Genomic DNA, 17,856 nt, shown 5'->3' on the forward strand with positions numbered 1-17,856 from the left:
TCTCTCTGTCTCCGGTGACCTGATGAAGAAGCAAATACAATTGCAAGGCCTTTTCATTTGATATAGAATGTACGGTATACAGTATCTGCTGGTGCTATCTGCCACTTGAGTTTAAACATTTGTGATAAATCCTTCATGCTGCTGTTCATCTGGATCACACTTAATTATTCTACGAGAATGTCCCATGATTTCACTACAGTATAACTCTTATCTAAACCCATAGCATCTGCAGTCATTCCTAAAGAAGATCCCTCAAAGCAGGACATCAAGCAGAGAGAAGGTACAGAAGGAAGGGACAATTAGAAAAGTTTGTCTAAACATCCAGTTCAGTTGTACTTTAAGTCTCATCAATATCTTCATTCAGTTGTTTGCTGAGGAGTTAGAAAGTGCTTGCTGCGATGTTCTGCTAATTACACTCTTCCTGTAAATATGTATTGGTCATCGCAACTATTTTGGTATAGTTAATTCCTTATTTATTCATTTTTCATCTGTCCTGCATTCGTTATAGGGCTATGGACATTCTTGGCCGATACTGATACAGATGTTCAAAATAAAGATTTAGCCAATAAATACAGATATTTGTTAATTTTTTTCCCCCCTTTTGTGCCAGGGAAACAAATAAGTGTTAATTATAAAACAAATAACAGTTCAGAATCTTTAGAAACTTTGTAGGCTGCAGATAACCAACACACCAACATAGCCAGTGCAAAATTGATGCTTCCCAACAACAGATAAATATCAGCTACTGCCATTTGTGAATGTCAACCTTATTTTCTGATACTGATGTTTACATCAGCAAATATTGCTTGATACCGACATGTGATCAATATATTGTGGTGCATGACTAATTCTTTACATTATAGTAGATGGGTAAAAAGTCTAACATGTTGTATTACATCAGCAGAGAAAGAAAAGCCTGCTGTTTCTGCGGTCACTGCAAAACCAGAGTCCACTAAGTTGGAGGCCAAACAGAATGAAGGTAGAGGTTGCATATCGTCTGTGGAATGGATATCCACCCAGCCATGTGCTTTTCTCTGTTGTCAGTTTAAGCCTAATGGATTAATTGTGAGCTGATTTCACATTATTCTGTTGGCCTGAACGTTGTTTGTCACCCTCTAACTTTCTGGCGCCTTGGTTTTAGTTTGAAAAACTGTTCTGGCTGTTGTGGTGGAATATGTTATGCCAGTTTGGTCCCAGTTCTATTGCTTTAAAAAGCATTGCTCTTCTTGTTGTATATCGTCTGTTGAATGGATACCCAGATTGTCTTATAATGTCTTCGATTTCAAGCCATTGCTTTTCTCTGTTGTCAGTTTAAGCCTACTGGACTAATTGTGAGCTGGTGTCACATTATCGTGTTGCCCTTAACGTTGTTTGTTGCTTTCAAACGTTTCTGGCCACCGGTTTTGGTTTGATACACTGTTGTATCTGTGGTTGTGTAATAATGTGAATGTCCTTGTATTTGTATATCCTTGCAGCACTATTTTAAATTGTGTAATATACCGGTAGTATGTGGGCCAAATCTTGTGCCTTGACAGGGGTTTTAATCTGCTAAGAATAAATTGATGATTGTTGTATTAGTGGCAAGTTATTCTTGCCTATATCTCCTACTTTCTTTACATTATAGTAGATGGGTAAAAAGTCTGATCTTATATCAGCAGAGAAAGAAAAGCATGCTGTTTCGGCAGTCCCTGCAAAACCAGAGTCGGCTAAGCTGGAGGACATAAAGAATGAAGGTAGAGTTTTTGTGGTACTACAGTACATGTGCGTCCTTGAGTTTTATCCCAGTTTTGTCCACTTGCATTTTGCAAGTTTTGTTCTGTGTTTGTTCATATGAGTTATTCTGTAATTTTGTGTTTTGTGCAGTCGTGTGCACTCTGTGACTTGAACGTGTTAATTTCTCAAAGCAAATATTGTTTTGTTCAGCTTTGTTGCCTTTGGGTTTTGTTCTTGTATTCCCAGCTCCTCGCTTTGGGAAAATACATTATTTGGGCATTTCATGTTTGATAGTTTGTGAAGTTGTTGATAGCTCTCAGAGCAGATTCTCAAGAGGAGAAGAAAACCGTAGTGTATCCAGTTGACAGCTTATGTGATTTTTGAACACCATGGTCGTCATTGTCCATTCATTGCCATTTGTGTGTGTAATTGTTTTTTGGTGTATGACCGTCTGAGCATTCATACATTTGTCTTGGTCTGTTTGTGTGTTTATAAATTAGTAGATTGTGTTAGTATTGTTGGAGATTACAAACAATGTCATGCTCGGGGTCTGATAGCTTGCGGTTCACACATGTTGGGCCTCCACTCATATATAACACCTTCAATCCCTAGTTCTTCCAGTCGTGTTCACTCGAGAGCTTCAGAGCCAGAATGCCGAGGAGGGTGGCAGTGTTACCCTGCACTGTGAGCTCTCTAAACCCGGGGTCCCTGTGGAATGGAAGAAGGGGACACAGGCTCTCAAGTCAGGAGAAAAGTACCAGCTGAAGGAAACAGGGTGTAGTTTGGATCTTCAGATCCTGGATTTGAATCCTGGAGACACTGGAATCTATTCTTGCTGCGCAGAGGCCGTGGAAAGCTTGGCCACTCTTATAGTAAATGGTAGGACGTCGGGCTGTTTTGCTGGTATAAAACTCAGCTTTGTGTTGATTGTGCTGATTACCTTTGTTGAATCTCTATCGGAATTGTACTGTAGGTTAGATAATCATCAATTTGTTGTTGTCGGTTTTGTAAATACAAAACCGTTCGTGTTGTATTTATCATTTTAAAAATTATTTAAAATTGTGAAAATAGCCGATCTACAAGGACACACCGCCTATAGATCAGCTATTTTCACTATTTTTGTGGGACAGTCTTGTGTGATGAAGCAGGGCTTTCTGCCCGACAGTGACAAATTATTATTCCTTTTATTCGTCAGCTCTCCCAGTTACTTTCACAAAAGAGTTGGAGAGCCAGGAGGCTGAGGAGGGAGACAGTGTCTCACTGCGCTGTGAGCTGTCTAAACCTGGGGTTGCAGTGGAGTGGAGGAAGGGAGAACTGGGTCTTTGTCCCTGTACCAAATACGATATCACACAGAAAGGACGCAGTGCCACACTAGTAATCCGTGATGTAGACGTGGAGGACTCGGGTAGCTACACATGTGACAGTGGTGACCGTCAAAGCACCTCACAACTAGTTGTGAATGGTATGGTATAAGTAGACTCCGTTCTCTGCAACTTGTTTATGTTTTACAGCAGCTATTTGCTTGTGATGGGGTATCAACGCATCGCCCACCCCCCTGCTCCTCGCGTGTCTTACAATATTTCTTCCGTTTTTTCCCCCCCGTAGCCCAACCGGTCTTTTTCAAGACCCAGCTACAGAACGTAGAGAGAGACGCAGGGGAGATAGCCATTCTCCGCTGTGAGACCACTAAGCCGGGAGCCAGCGTGGTCTGGAGACGCGGTGACAGGGTGATTGAGTCAAGCAGCAAGTACCAGCTGAAACAGGATGGGGCTCAAGCACAGCTCATCGTCTATACACTGAAGGGAGACGACTCTGGAGAGTACTCCTGTGACTCAGGCAACCAGAAGACCTCAGCCATTCTCACGGTGCATGGTAGGGATAGGGATTATATAGCAATTTCTAGATCCTTTCTTCATGATCCTTCTCAATCACATCCCTTACCTCTGGACTAATGCCCCCGTTCCTTGTTCTAAATCTTTCCTTGTTCATCTGCCCTTTTCCTATCCTTATCTAACCACATTTTACCCAAGGACTCACCCATGTAACACATCCAGCTTGGAGATAATTCAAGGCGGCGTCTTCCTGATTCTATTTTATGATTCTATCCATCATCCCATGTGTCTGGCACTTTTCCTCCTTTCCTGTTTTTTCATTATTTCCTCCTGTCCCTTTTGTCTTCTTTTGTAAGCGCAGCCTCTCTTTGCTCATCTTGCCTTGACATTCACTCTAACAACACAAACTTTCAATCACCGGAACGAATGTTGATCATTATGCATACCCTCATGTTGAACAAAGAGAGTATTTCCCAACCACTCCAATCCTTTCCCTCCAAACAGTGGTTGAGGTTACCATAGTGAAGTTCTTGGAGAGCTGTGTGGTGCACGAGGGGGATGACGTCCACTTTGAGTGCCTGGTCTCTCATGAGGAGGCACCGCCGGCCCAGTGGAAGCTCCAGGATGTCCCTCTTCAGAGCAATGAGATGAACTTGATCCAGCACAAGGGCCGGGTGCACAGCCTCACACTCAGAGGTGTCACCAAGGTGGACTCAGGCACTGTAACCTTTACAATGGGCAACCACACTTCCACTGCCTCTCTGACAGTCCGAGGTAAGAGGAACCTTTTTTGCTATGGGAATATATGAAGAAATAATCTTCATCTTCATCACCAGACTCCTGTCTCGGATCTGTACTTGTGGAAACTTTAGACAAAGCATTCCTCATTGGATGCTTTTGATTTCCAAATGTTCATTTCACTCTCTCACTTTCCACTTTATCGTGTCCATATTTCACACTGAACTTCATATTCTATTATGGTGACTCATATTTTGCCATTCTATCTCTATCAGTTCTTGAATAAAGGACCTTCTCTACATCTCTAACATTAACATTCCACAGACATTTAACAGTTTTAAGGTAACTTAAGTATCAGTTTTGTTGTTCCTGTAATTTGATAATTGCTCCATTGAACATTTATATTGAAAAATGATTGTTCTTTGCTGAGACAAATTAGAAACATATTATAGTACGTATCTAACAACTATCAAATTGTGTGTTAATGTTTGTGCCGTTGGCCAAGTAATTTAATCCAGCAGCTACATGCTGTTATAATGTAGATTGCTGAACAATTACTGTTTCAGAGAAGAAGTGAGACATGTGACCACAAAGGCGTGTCACTTATGATTTGCAGCAGTCTTATTCTAAATGCTGATGAAGGCCTGAGTAGCCGAAATGTGTCCGTTTACCTGAGACTGCTGTAAATTTAGAAAATCGAAGAAAGATTATTTTCTAACTGTTTGCTGAAAAGACTGTTTGCCAAGAGTTGGCACCGGTCTTTCCTTTTCTTAAACCACTGTCAGTTGAGCACGTTTAGCTCGGGACTTGTTCTCTTGTATGCCTCCATAATTGCCCAGTTGAAATTGTGAATATAGTACATAACAGCACTGAATATTTCCATTAAGGATAAGTCTATGTCATCATTCCCATGCTCACTCCTAAACCTTCTCAGTGTGTCCACATGACCTATGGCGGACCACAAGCCCTCTGAATGTGTTCACATAACCTATCATGGTCTCTCCTAAACCTTTTCAACATGTTCACCTACCCTATGATGGTCGTTTCCTAATCCTTCTCAATGTGTACACCTAACCTTTGATGGTCTTTCTCCTAGAACCTCTCAACGTATTCACATAACCTATAATGGTCTCAGTCAGTGGTTTCCAAACTTTTTAGCTCGTGAGTGACCCAAAAGAGAAATTAGATATTTGCCCGGGACAATGAAAACAGTAGATCTACAAGCTTGCAACAATGCGCGAAGCAACGCGTTGTGAGCTTGTAGATCTGCTGTTTTCACTACTTCTTAATCCTTTGTTATGGAATTCCTTTGCTTCTTTTATTTATTTATTAAATTACTGCTTTTTTGGGAGTGTTTTTTTTTTTTTATGTTTTTTTTTTTTTGGAAACCAAAAATGAAGGGATCCATAAAAATGGGTCCCGACCCAGTGTTTGGGAAACAGGGGTCTCAGTGTGTTAACTTATGACTGTCTCTCTGGCAGTGGCTCCCGTGTTAATCAAGAAAGGGCTTGAGAGCCAGGAGGTGGTGGAGGGAGGTGAAGCCACCCTGTCCTGTGAGATCTCCAGTCCTGATGCCAAGGTGACCTGGAGGAAGGGTTCTGTGCTGCTCTCCCAGGGAGAGAAGTACTCTATGGAGCAGAGAGGCTCCACCCACGTCCTCGTGGTTCGTAAGCTGAAGACTGACGATGGCGGAGATTACACCTGCGATACGGGAGACAAGCAGAGCACAGCCACGCTGACTGTTAAAGGTAAAAGACAAGCTCAGAGTTGATGCTTTGGCCGTGTCTCGTGACCAGAGGCACGGATAGAAATCCATGGGCTGACAGACACCTGGGCTCCCGGGTGTTAGCCAAACTGACACAAAACCCAATAGCACTTTTTCATGACTGAGTAGGAGTGCTTTGTTGTTTTAGTACTTGTTGATACCTAGCACAAGCTTTTTTTGTTTTGTTTTTTAAATAATAATAATAATGCAAAATTGCATTTTAGCTTAATGTATACTCAGGAAACACCTTTTTGAAAGTAGTTTTTACTCCATTACAAAATGCTACACAGTGCACATTTCAAATACATTTTTGACCCAAGGAACTGAACCAAGGTGTGTATTCAAGAAAAAAAGGGGTTCTTGCCTGGTATTTAAGCTGGTATCTGTGGCATGTTCCAAGGCCCCTCTCTAGGTCTCAGCCCTCTGTGTCATTCAGCCCCCCCCTCACGGCCCCCCAGCTTGTGACCGGCACTTTTCATTCTTCTTGAAGGTCATGGTCATCCCATGGTCGAAAAATTTAATTAAAATTCTCATATTTTTCATAGAATTATATGTTATGTATTATTCTACGTAGTATAGTATATATTGCTGGAAATATAAGGTTGGTTTCCCAAATGTATTAGCCTATACGAATGATTATGTAACAATATGTTTTGGTAAAATCACATGTTATAGAATGTTTTCAAAAAAGAATTCCAGAGAACATACTGTGCCTATTACACTTAAGCAATACTAAGTAGTGTTAAAGGCTAAGTTTGGCGAATTTAATGTAGACCTATTTATAATTTGCCTCTTAAGCCTGATTTATACTTAGTTGCGCTCTGGTGTCTTGCACCAAAAATAGCCAATCTATAAGCTCACAACGTTCACGTTGCAACGTGACACATTGTGACCTTGTAGACTGGCTATTTTCAGTATGCGACACGCATGTGAATAATATCTACAGATGTGGGTTGAAAAATGGCAAGCTCCCGTTTATAGGGTCTAGCTGCGACGAGTGCAAAGTATTCCAAACAGGATAGTTGAGCCTTCAGCCTGGTGGAGACAAAAATCTTTGTGAGGTCCACAGAGTAAAAAGACGCAAAGTACATCAATTGAAACTTTGCTGTAATTTCCTGACGTTCTGTTATCATGCACAAAACTATTTTTATTTGCTGCAGTGCAGACTGCACTGGCAGATTTTGAGTTTAGCATACCACCAGGCCAGATTGTAAACATTTGCTCATGGAGCCCGGTAGAGTATGGGAGAACATTATCCAGTGAGTGAAAATGGGACTGTACTGTTAGCTTTCTGGGCTGCAAAGTGCAAAGACCATAAGATTTGGTCACCATAACAATTTCACAGACTAGCGTTCTTAGAACTATTTTGACAGTGCCTACTTGCACTGCTTTTTAGCATCAGGATAAGAGGCAGTTTATATATTCATGTAAAATCGTCTAACTTTAGCTCAGGCCGTTTCTACAAATGAGTTTTCTGAAAAACCTATTGCTATACATATATATTGTTGCTGTCAGGCAGGAATGTCCATATTAGAACTTTTTGTGTTTTTAAATTAACGCCATACTTGATCATACTACAGCGTCAAACAAAAGCATTAAAAGTAGCAGATCCAGAAGCTTGAAACATGACACGAAGGGACACTGATAACGTAAAATATAGGAATACAGTATATATCTATCAGTTTTGGACATATGAGGTTTCCACCCGACAGAGGCGATAATATAGTCTCTGAATGACACAGATGCTTTCCCGGTTTTAATGGGTCAATGGTGCTTTAACGAGTCCTTTGAAGAACCCCGCTCAGTTGTCCTCACTGACCCTCCCATCACCCCCTTCACCTTCAGAGCGCGTGCGCATCGTCAGAGAACTCTATGATCAGACCGTGATCACTGGCCAGGACGCTGTCTTTGAGGTCGAGCTGACACACTCAGGAGTGACCAATGTGGAATGGTGGCTTGCAGACAATCCGCTGCAAAACAATGATCTGAACGAAATGAGCTGCCAGGGCAGAGTGCACCGCCTGGCACTGAAGATGGTGACTACAGATGAATCCGGAGATGTGGCCTTTGTTGTGGGAGACGAGAAGACTGTATGCGCTCTCCTGGTAGAAGACAAACCCAAAGGTAATGGATATGACATGGCCACTTGAGGTTTTTAATCCATGCCATTCCATTGTCCATCAAGCTTTTGCTAATGGAAATCTGCTGCCAGCCCGCCACCATTACCCCTTTCATCTTAACCTGTCAGACGTGTTCTTAGATGTGATTCACATCACCCCTGGCCTTCACTTTATAGCATTTGCTATAAAAAGAAACGCCACCAAAAGGCTAACAAAGACATTTGCATTAAACTAGATTGATTACTAAAACTGTCATTGTTAAATTGAGAAGGGCAGTTTGAAATGTAGCCTATAATATTTCAACATAATAGCCTGAAATCAGAATATTGCATGTAGTAGTTTCTATGAAAGTAAAGTAACTGTAAATTGATGCTGAAAAGTTTAGGGTAAGTATTTGCTCTAGTGTAAAAGTCACTGCATGGATATTTTTTTATTTATCAAAATTATAATGAATTATAAAAGCAGGTAGACAGGAAATATAATATAACACTGTTGAACATAGTCTTGGGTTTCCCATATCTGCAGTGCTAATACTAGAGAGTCCACATGACACTGTGGCCCTAGAGGGTGAGACTGTCACCCTGGCCTGCACCATCTCAGACCCCAAGGCCCCCGTCACCTGGACCAGGAACAATCTGGTCATCAATGCGGGTCTCAAGTACGACCTGAAAAAGTACGGAGCTTGCCATCAGCTCCGTATCCACAACCTACTGCCGGAGGACTCGGGGACGTACACCTGTGACACAGGAGACGCTCAATGTGCAGTCATCTTAACTGTGGAAGGTAAAGAACGACGCCGGAAAAAAAAGTTCTTTACTCTGTTGCTTGACTTCGAGACTGTGGATCAAGATTAAAGGATTGGGCTGAACCCACAATGCAACACTCTTGAATGTCCCTTGTCCTCTAATATGCACCTGGTCTGCTCTCAACATAGCGTACATCATCAAAATCAACTTTTATCTTTTTCCCCTCAGCAGAGATCCGTGTCTTCAACCACCCGTCTCATTTTCTGCTGTTTTAACGTATCACCAGGTGCCCCCGTGTTCTTCGAGAAAGAGCTGCACAGCCAGGAAGCCATCGAGGGGGATGATATCACATTTAGCTGTGAGCTCTCTAAGCCAGGCGTTCGTGTTGAGTGGAGGAATGGCGGCGTGGTCCTTCACCCGGGTAAGAGGCATGAGATGAGTCAGGAAGGGTGCGTTCACCAGCTCTCCATACGCAACGTGGAGCTTGAAGACAACGGGTACTACACGTGTGACGCAGGGGACCAGCTCACCGCCGCCTCTTTGAAAGTGCAAGGTACAGTGTTCAGTTTCATTACTGTTGCGTGTGTCCCTCCCTGCCCTGGCCACCACTGCCTCGCATCACTGAACGGATCTGTCATCACTTTTGTAGTTGAGCTGAGAATGTCATGGCATTCCACAATGTCTTGTAAACAGTGGTGTAAAGTAACTAAGTATATTTACTTAAGTACTGTACTTAAGTACAATTTTGAGGTACTATTGAGTATTTCCAATTCTCAATAGTTGTACTCTTCTACTCCACTACATCCCAGAGGCAAATATTGTACTTTTACTCCACTACAATTATTTGAAAACCTTTTTCTATGTACAGTACACATAGCAGTATGTTTATATAAAAGGATTAGTTTGTCCTAAACATAAAGCACAGTATGAGTAATGTGAAACCCTGAGTGTGTGTGTGTGTGTGTGTGTGTGTGTGTGTGTGTGTGTGTGTGTGTGTGTGTGTGTGCGTGTGCGTGCGCGTGCGTGTGCGTGCGTGCGCGTGTGTGTTTCACTCTGCAGTGAAAGAGGTCTTCATTGTGTCTGGTTTAAAGCCCACCGACGTCTTTGTCGGGGAGTGGGCCACTTTCTCCTGCCAGCTGTCTGGTAGGGCAGGCGGTGAGGTGCAGTGGTGGCTGGACGGCACCTTACTGGGGCACAGCCCGTTCACCGAGATCGGGCTGAGCAACGGCCACGTCCACACACTCACCTTAAAGAACCTGGCGCCAGACGACTCTGGCACGGTCACGTTTAAAGCCGACAGCGCTGTGTCCACAGCAAAGCTCTTAGTGAAAGGTATCAGGGTAGAAGTGGCTGGCGGAGATGGCTACTCAAGAGATTCAGAGAAAAGGAGCAAATCACTTGAACTCTTTTCCTCAGACCCTGCAGTTTAATAAATGTCTCTGTCCTGAGCAATGTCTACCTTTAGCTTACTTCAAAGCCATGACTAAAATGATGACAATGGCAGTATTTCCTGTACTACAGCAGTGGTTCTCAACCTTTTCAGGCTGCGACCCCCAAAATAATCATATTTTAACTGGGGACCCCCCAACCCTGATGAGCACTAAGAGTTGAGGCATTACATTTTGTATAACACGGTTCTATTGTGAAAATAGCAGATCTACATGCTCAAAACGCCTCGCATTGCGTAGCGTTGTGAGCATGTAGCTCGGCTATTTTCACCATTTCTGCCTCTAATATTTGACAATTTGGCCAATGTTCAATTTGTCATTTTAGAGGTGTTAAAAGGTCCTTAAATTGTCACATTAGAATTGTGTTAATCATCTGGGGACCCCCCAAAATAATTTGGGTCCCGACCCACAGGTTGAGAACCACTGTAGGCCTACTACAGGACTGTATGTCACGAGTACATTTTTACACACAGGGTTTTGCTGTGTATGGTGATACACAGTAATATATTTAAAAAAATTATGATTCTGCAGCGTCCATGAAAGAGTTTGAGGCTCCTTGAATGAATTGACGGATGTTGAGTAGAAGCTGGGTTACTTGTGATTTCTGTGCCTCATCCGTGCATGAGCAGAAATGGTTTCTCATTTCATTAATAATAACAGCATTAGAGTGATTTGTGCTGTGCACAATAAAATCCCAGTGCTAATTTAACTCACAGGTTACGTTTGTTATACTCTCTGCTGAGTTAAATGAACACTAAAGGATTTTTCCTGTGAATGCTTTGATTTTTGAAAACTGGGTGTAGCAACACTATGAATTCCAATTTAATTGCAGTGGAAAACCCTGCAACACAGATGAGTTCACTTGTTTCAAGCAGGTTTAGGCAGTGTGGGCAATGTTGCCAATGTTATAAAGCTTTCTGCTGGTTATAATCATTGCTATTGGTCTTGGTGGTCAATGGTCATTGCATAGATATCTTTGTGTGTACTGAAGGCCTACAGTATATACATTCTGGTAGAACTCTTTCTGAATTCTTATTTACCGGTATGTATTAATACTGTAGGAACTCAATGTCCTTGGTAGCACAGTGATAGCTGAGTGGTTAGTGTCCATACCTAGGACTCCTGAGGTCCCAGAGGTCGCAGGTACGATTCCCTGCTCCAGCTATCAATGCTCCCCTCCTTGTGCGAAGCAATGGGGGTCAGCTGGGTTAAGCTGAAAACTGAATTTCCCTTGTGGGATGATGTAGGTAAATTCTTCTTTCTTTCTTCTAATTGTATAATGTGCGATTCTCGTTGACTTTGGTAATATGAATACTTTACTTTCTGGTGTATAAATGTGGACTGAGAGGTTCACAATCACATTAGGGAAGTGCTGCTCCACCCATCCACTCAGGCTAGTCATTGTCCCATACTTACCTTTACCGTCACCTCCAACTGTCCCATTCTGCCCCTGCCCCGTACCACCTCTGACCTGCAAGTACTAAAAACTCTAACCCTCCCACTACTACCCTATCACATTTGATACCTCTACCGGTATGTCCTCCCTCCCTCCTCTCCTGGCTGCTAGCGCTTATTGGTCATCGATGTGGCGACCATGACCCTGAACATTGACGTTTGGGCTTTTTGACCCCCATTCAGTTTGAGTAACCACATAAAAAAACAACCACCTCACACACACACACACCCATAAACAGACACATAATATCTGCCAAAGAGCATACTAAATCTTTATAATGCAAGAATCCCCCCACTTACGAGAGTCAATTTAACACTTTACAGTGCATCATGTGCCATGGAAAAACATTTGGTTTAAAAATAATTATTCTGTCTGGAGAGATGAACTGCATACTCACATATATAGGAGCTCAGCCGGCCCTAGGCAGACGATTGATTTACTTTGACCTCCCTTTCTAATCACGTCAAACGCAGTTTGCCAATTAAATAAGCAGAGGCGCTAATATGGATCCATTCATAGGTCAACGGTTTTAACCACATTACCAGCTATTGAATTAGAGGAGGAAATTAGGAAAAGGAATATAATTTTAGTTTCATGGGCCAGCTGTGGAAATAAGCAAACATTTCTGGCACCTGAAAGAGAGCATCGGTACACCCACTGCTCCTACAGTACTTCTCCTTGGTGTAAAATACCACTCACACTTTCAGGGTACACAGATACCTTTCTGTTTAGTAAATCAGTGGAAGTTATCAATTGGAATAGTAACCTCCTCTATTTCGGCGCCTATGCGTTGCCAGTCTTTAAAATACTGTACATATAGCTGGTCCTCATATTAACGTGGTAAATTATATAGCAAGTATCTCAAAAGTACTTCACAAAGTGCATTACACAATACACTCACCCATACACACACGTAACAGTATCATCACCAGGGACGTGCTGGTCATTGGGAAAAGCGGGTCAACTCCCGAAAAGGAAAAAATTAAAAATAAAATGTCGGTCTCGTTCCATTTTGGGGGCTGGACGGCCAACAAAGTAAATTGCCACTGTCGGGCAGAAGTTTCAAATTTGTAATTTTTTTTCGCAAAGCAAAGCCCTTCATCATACAAGGCCGTCGCACAAAAGTAGTGAAAACAGCAGATCTACAAGCACACAACGCCTTTACTAGTTTACATCATTTTTAAAATGATAAATACAAAACAAACGGTTTTGGACATACAAGGTTTCCACCCGACAACGACGAAATATAACTCATGTAATTGGCCCACTGGCTTGTCACTTGTCATGATCTGAAATGGCAAATCTTTGAGTAGCAGCAGCGCGCGCTATAGAGAGAGATCTCTTTCTATAGCGCAATGAGGGCCTCTCCAACTCTTTTTCCCGGGCTGAAGCAGGGGCCCAGCACGTCCCTGATCATCACTCTAAATTAGCCTATCACTCAAGACTAGACTCCATGGTGCAATGGGGGTTACAAAGTCCATGTGTCGTTCGGCATGTCCAGCGCATGTCCGTACGTCTTACGGCCAAGCCCTGACTCCGTGATGACCCCTGACCCTCACCCTCAGATCCCACGGTAGAAGTGGTGAGCGAGATGGAAGACCTGCACGTGGTCGCAGGCCAACCCGCCGAGTTCATCTGCCAGTACTCACGGCCGGTCAAGGCCCAGTGGAGGAAAGACGGGCAGCTCTTACAGCCTGATGGCCAGAGGGTGGTAGTGGAGCAGGACTGGAATGTGGCTCGCTTGTACATTAGCCGGGTGTCCTTGGAGGACAGGGGCACATACACCTGTGAGGCAGAGGGGACCTGCGTGGTTGCTTCACTGCAGTTGTTAGGTGAGCTTCCACATGAAAAGAGGAGCAACTTTGAGAAAGAGCCCCCTCTCTTAGCTTTAGGGATGGGTATCGTCTGCGATACTTTTAATGGTATCGATCGCATGGCGTCGATACTATCGGGTATCGGTTCACGTAAAAACGAACGATACCTCGTTTCGATACTCTGGAACGCACCCCTGGCCAGTCGCACAGTTGGGCTACTGAGAGTTTAATGACTGCTTTAGTAGGCTACACTTGTTACTGTGGAAAATAGCCGACAATAGCCTATAATGTTTATTATTATGATGATTATCCAATGTCTATACTCTCCGCTCCGCCACACTGTGTGATCATCATCATCACCTCTGCTCTACCGCAGCAGCGAGTCACCACTCTTTCCGTGTTGAAGTTAAACTTAAATAAAAAGTATCGAAAATGGATCGAAAAGGGTATCGTATCGATTCCCAGGTATCGAAAAAGGTATCGTATCGATTCAAAGGTGAACGATACCTATCCCTACTTAGCTTCGAAAAGGATTACTAGTTTCAATCCTGTGTCAAAATAATTTTGAGAGTCATGTCCTTGAGAGTCATGACTCTCACCATTTTGAAGGCATATCATTGGGAATATTCAATACAGTAATATGCAAATGATTATATTTCCAAAATGTATATACTGCATTTTGGAATTCAATCTTTAAATTACTAGTGCAGTTGCTGTTTGGGGCTGTGGCGGCCATTCGTAATGTGTGCTCATAAGAGGCGGGCCAGTTCTGGAGAATGGCTCATGCGATTGACTTCACACTCGACAATGCACTTACTTGGATCCTCAGCAATACACCTGCCAAGTGTGAAGGCAATCATATGAGATATCCTGCTCGGTGCACACCGGGCCGGTTCTGGAGAACCAAAGTGACTTCATACTCAATACGGAACTCTGTCTTCAAATATCCAAGTGGGAAGATGAACTATTCTTGAGATATGTGAAGGACAGACAGACATGCAGATATTGCTGTCGAACAACATCATGAAGCTCTCGTACAAATAATCATCAACAAAACCTGAAATGATCTGTCTGAAGCAACACAGTGGCCTAAATCTATCTTTATTTGTTCTCTTTTCATTCTCACATATCCACTCTACAGGTAAACCCATTGAAATTGTCCAGGGGCTGGAGAATGCAGAGACCATCGATGGCGGTGAAGCCTTGTTTGAATGTGCTCTCTCTCGCCCTGAGAGCAAGGACTGCCGCTGGCTTCTCAATGGCAAACCAGTACAGGAGTCACCAAATGCTGAGATTGTGAAATTTGAAAGCGGCCGTCGTCACCTGCTGCTGCTGAAAGAGTTGCGTGTTGAAGACTCTGGCACCATGACCTTCCAAGCTGGCACAGCATCCACATCTGCCCAGCTTACTGTCAAGAGTGAGTTAAACAAGCAGATGTTATAAGGCCTTGATGCTACTACAGTATTTATTTATTATTTTGTTGTTTCATCTGTCTGCTGTTGTTGCATGGGAGCATGTTGGAACTTTGGTTTAAAAAGGTACTATATAGTTATATAAAGCTTAAAGCGAACTTTGGTAGTCCTTGAGTTATATTATAGATACCTTAGCATGAGATAATTCCAAATATTGTCGATCATATGTATCTGTTGCTTCTGTGCTCTGTGATTAAGGAGCTAGAGGTTAACTGTCATTTTATGGTCTCAAAATCACACTTCAAAGGAAAACAAGGGCAAGCAAAGCCGATTCTTCCAATATTAAACATAAACTACTTCTGGTATGTCATTTGGGGAAAGTGAAATGATTAATGTTATATTAACCTTGAAAGAAGCTCTTTAGCACAAGCCCATACCCCATAATAGTACTGTCAAGCGTCAATTATCTGCTTGGCTATCCCATCAATTGTCCAAACATGCATTTATTGAGTAAAAGATTATTACAAGCCACGCTGAATAAGAAACGTTGTTCTCTTGAACAAATACAATACATTTTAGAAGCATGACGAAAATAAAAAAAGCCACTCAAACACGGAGAGGTTTGAGTGATAAACTAATAATGGTTCGACATTGCTCCGGTTTTTATGTGCCCAGAATCTCATCTGTATGATGGTCACATCATCCATTTTGTTCACCTTGATATTGTGGGTGGACACTGTCAGTCTATAACAGGGATGAAGTGAGGCCATTCAAGGACAGCTGTAAACGCTTCCATTCCCTGCTGTAAACAGAGAGGGCCTTAACATTTTTGGTGACTTTTAAAGGTTTTCTGATTATCAACCTGCTTCTAAGATGTAGGCCTACCATTTTTGTTCTTGAGAAGTCTAGGAATACATAAATCCATAAGACATGTAAAAAGACATCTGTTTATTATTTAGGGTGGCTTGTGAACATGTCTTACTTGATAACTGTTCATTTGAACACAAGACTGGAGAGCAGGGCAGATAATTGTTGATTGAAAGTTTGACATCACATTAACGTTCTTACTTAATATTCATACTACATACAGACAGTATAATGTTAATATTAAAACATTGCTAATGGTTGAGAATGCTTTACTCAATACACATACTGCTTTTTCTATAGACCTTTATAATTGATCAGCACCACTGCTTCTCTGTTTCCCTTGTGTGTGTGTTGTACTTAGGGTGGAAAGTGGACGTCGTGAAGGGTCTGGAGGACAAAGTGGCTATGGTGGGTGAGAAGGTGGAGTTCTGTGTGGAGCTGACAGATCCTGTCCCTATGGCGGAGGTTGCCTGGTATGCCAACGGAATGGAACTGAAGGCAAACGAATCCTGGGCCATGAGGGCTGATGGCTGCTCTTACCGTCTTGTTCTCAGACAAGCAACTGCCTTACCCCAGCAGGAAATCACCTTTGCCGCAAGAGAAGCTCTCTCCCTGGCCAAACTCGTCATCATCAGTAAGTGTTGGAGAGACACTTTCCTAGCCCTCTAAGACAGTGGTTCTCAACCGTTTCAGGCCGCGACCCCCAAATAACCCTATTTTATCTGGTTTATCTGATCTACATGCTCACAACGCCTCGCAACGCAAGGCGTTGTGAGCATGTAGATCGGCTATTTTCACAATTTATGTTTCTAATATTTGACAATTTGACCAATGTTTAATTTGCCATTTTAGAGGTATTAAATAGTCCTTAAATTGTCACTTTAGAAATGTGCATATACCCTCTATACACTTAAACCTTATGTTGGTTATACTGTTGAGTGAGAAAACAATGTTGCACATTAAGTTAATCATCTGGGGACCCCCCAAAATAATTTGGTGACCCCCCCTGGGGGGTCCCGACCCACAGGTTGAGAACCACTGCTCAATGAGACTAATTTTATACTGAAGAATTTAACCATTTATTTATTTTCCTCCATAGCCGTACCTGATCCTCCTGAAGACCCAGAGGTTCTCAGTAAGGATAAGCAATCTGTCACGCTTTCCTGGTTCACTCCTCTGCACGATGGAGGCAGTCCTGTCCTGGGCTACAGGGTGGAGATGCGGGTAGGAGACAGCATCCTCTGGCTGCCATGCCATTCAGAGCCAGTGTGCAACACAGAGTTTGTGGTGGAAAACCTCATCCCAGGCAGTGGCTACAGGTTCAGGGTGGCAGCCCTCAACAGAGCGGGCCTCGGAGAGCCCGTCCAGCTGCCTCAGGCAGTGCAGCTCGGTGCGTACATTTACAGTATGGTGTGAGCTTCTTAGTACCCTTGAGTTCCTTTGACGGTGCATATTTGCCAATGACTGTTCAAATACCAAATCATAGTAAAGTTTCTGCATAAACTTTCATTACGCTCAACGTTAGCCTTTACGATTAACAGAGCAGATGATTGTAACAGTGTATAATTACGGTATATGATGCCTGATTCTTTCTCTAACACAGAGGCTCCAGTGGCGGTGACAGAGCCGTTGACTTGCCCCGAACTGCAGGCAGGTAAGATGGCGCGTGTGGAGTGCCAGCTTTCAGCAGGGGGCAGATCAGTCACATGGCTGAAAGACAGCAAGGAGCTGGAGTCAGGGGTTAAGTACCAGTTCATCACAGAGGGAAAGAAGCAAGCGCTGTTGATTAAGGACTTTGAAGATGACGACCAGGGAGTGTACACCTGTGTGGCCTCCAGTGAGGCTGAGAGCTCCATCAACCTCACCATAAAAGGTAAAGAACCACATGGTTAAAGCTGCTTCCTCGCATGACTTTTTGTTGTTTTATGCTGTCTATAGTCCTATA

The 17,856-nt window shown here is 42.9% G+C and overlaps 1 protein-coding gene across 1 annotated transcript in view; it reads left to right on the plus strand.

Annotated features, from left to right (window-relative positions):
• The window catches only part of obscnb (obscurin, cytoskeletal calmodulin and titin-interacting RhoGEF b), a gene marked incomplete at both ends in the record, with an annotated part of 88,086 nt that overhangs the window by 48,612 nt on the left and 21,618 nt on the right, over positions 1 to 17,856 (plus strand). The window contains 14 exons of the mRNA XM_080725756.1: positions 2,326 to 2,592; positions 2,909 to 3,175; positions 3,319 to 3,585; positions 4,050 to 4,319; positions 5,765 to 6,031; positions 7,894 to 8,172; positions 8,694 to 8,951; positions 9,201 to 9,467; positions 9,974 to 10,246; positions 13,384 to 13,650; positions 14,774 to 15,049; positions 16,273 to 16,545; positions 17,011 to 17,301; positions 17,515 to 17,784. Coding sequence (XP_080581882.1) covers positions 2,326 to 2,592; positions 2,909 to 3,175; positions 3,319 to 3,585; positions 4,050 to 4,319; positions 5,765 to 6,031; positions 7,894 to 8,172; positions 8,694 to 8,951; positions 9,201 to 9,467; positions 9,974 to 10,246; positions 13,384 to 13,650; positions 14,774 to 15,049; positions 16,273 to 16,545; positions 17,011 to 17,301; positions 17,515 to 17,784 — 3,792 coding nt within the window. The remainder of the gene's footprint in view (positions 1 to 2,325; positions 2,593 to 2,908; positions 3,176 to 3,318; positions 3,586 to 4,049; positions 4,320 to 5,764; positions 6,032 to 7,893; positions 8,173 to 8,693; positions 8,952 to 9,200; positions 9,468 to 9,973; positions 10,247 to 13,383; positions 13,651 to 14,773; positions 15,050 to 16,272; positions 16,546 to 17,010; positions 17,302 to 17,514; positions 17,785 to 17,856) is intronic.

This window comes from Nannobrachium achirus (assembly GCF_963921795.1).
Source record: "Nannobrachium achirus genome assembly, chromosome: 5".
In the NCBI taxonomy this organism is placed as follows: domain Eukaryota; kingdom Metazoa; phylum Chordata; class Actinopteri; order Myctophiformes; family Myctophidae; genus Nannobrachium; species Nannobrachium achirus.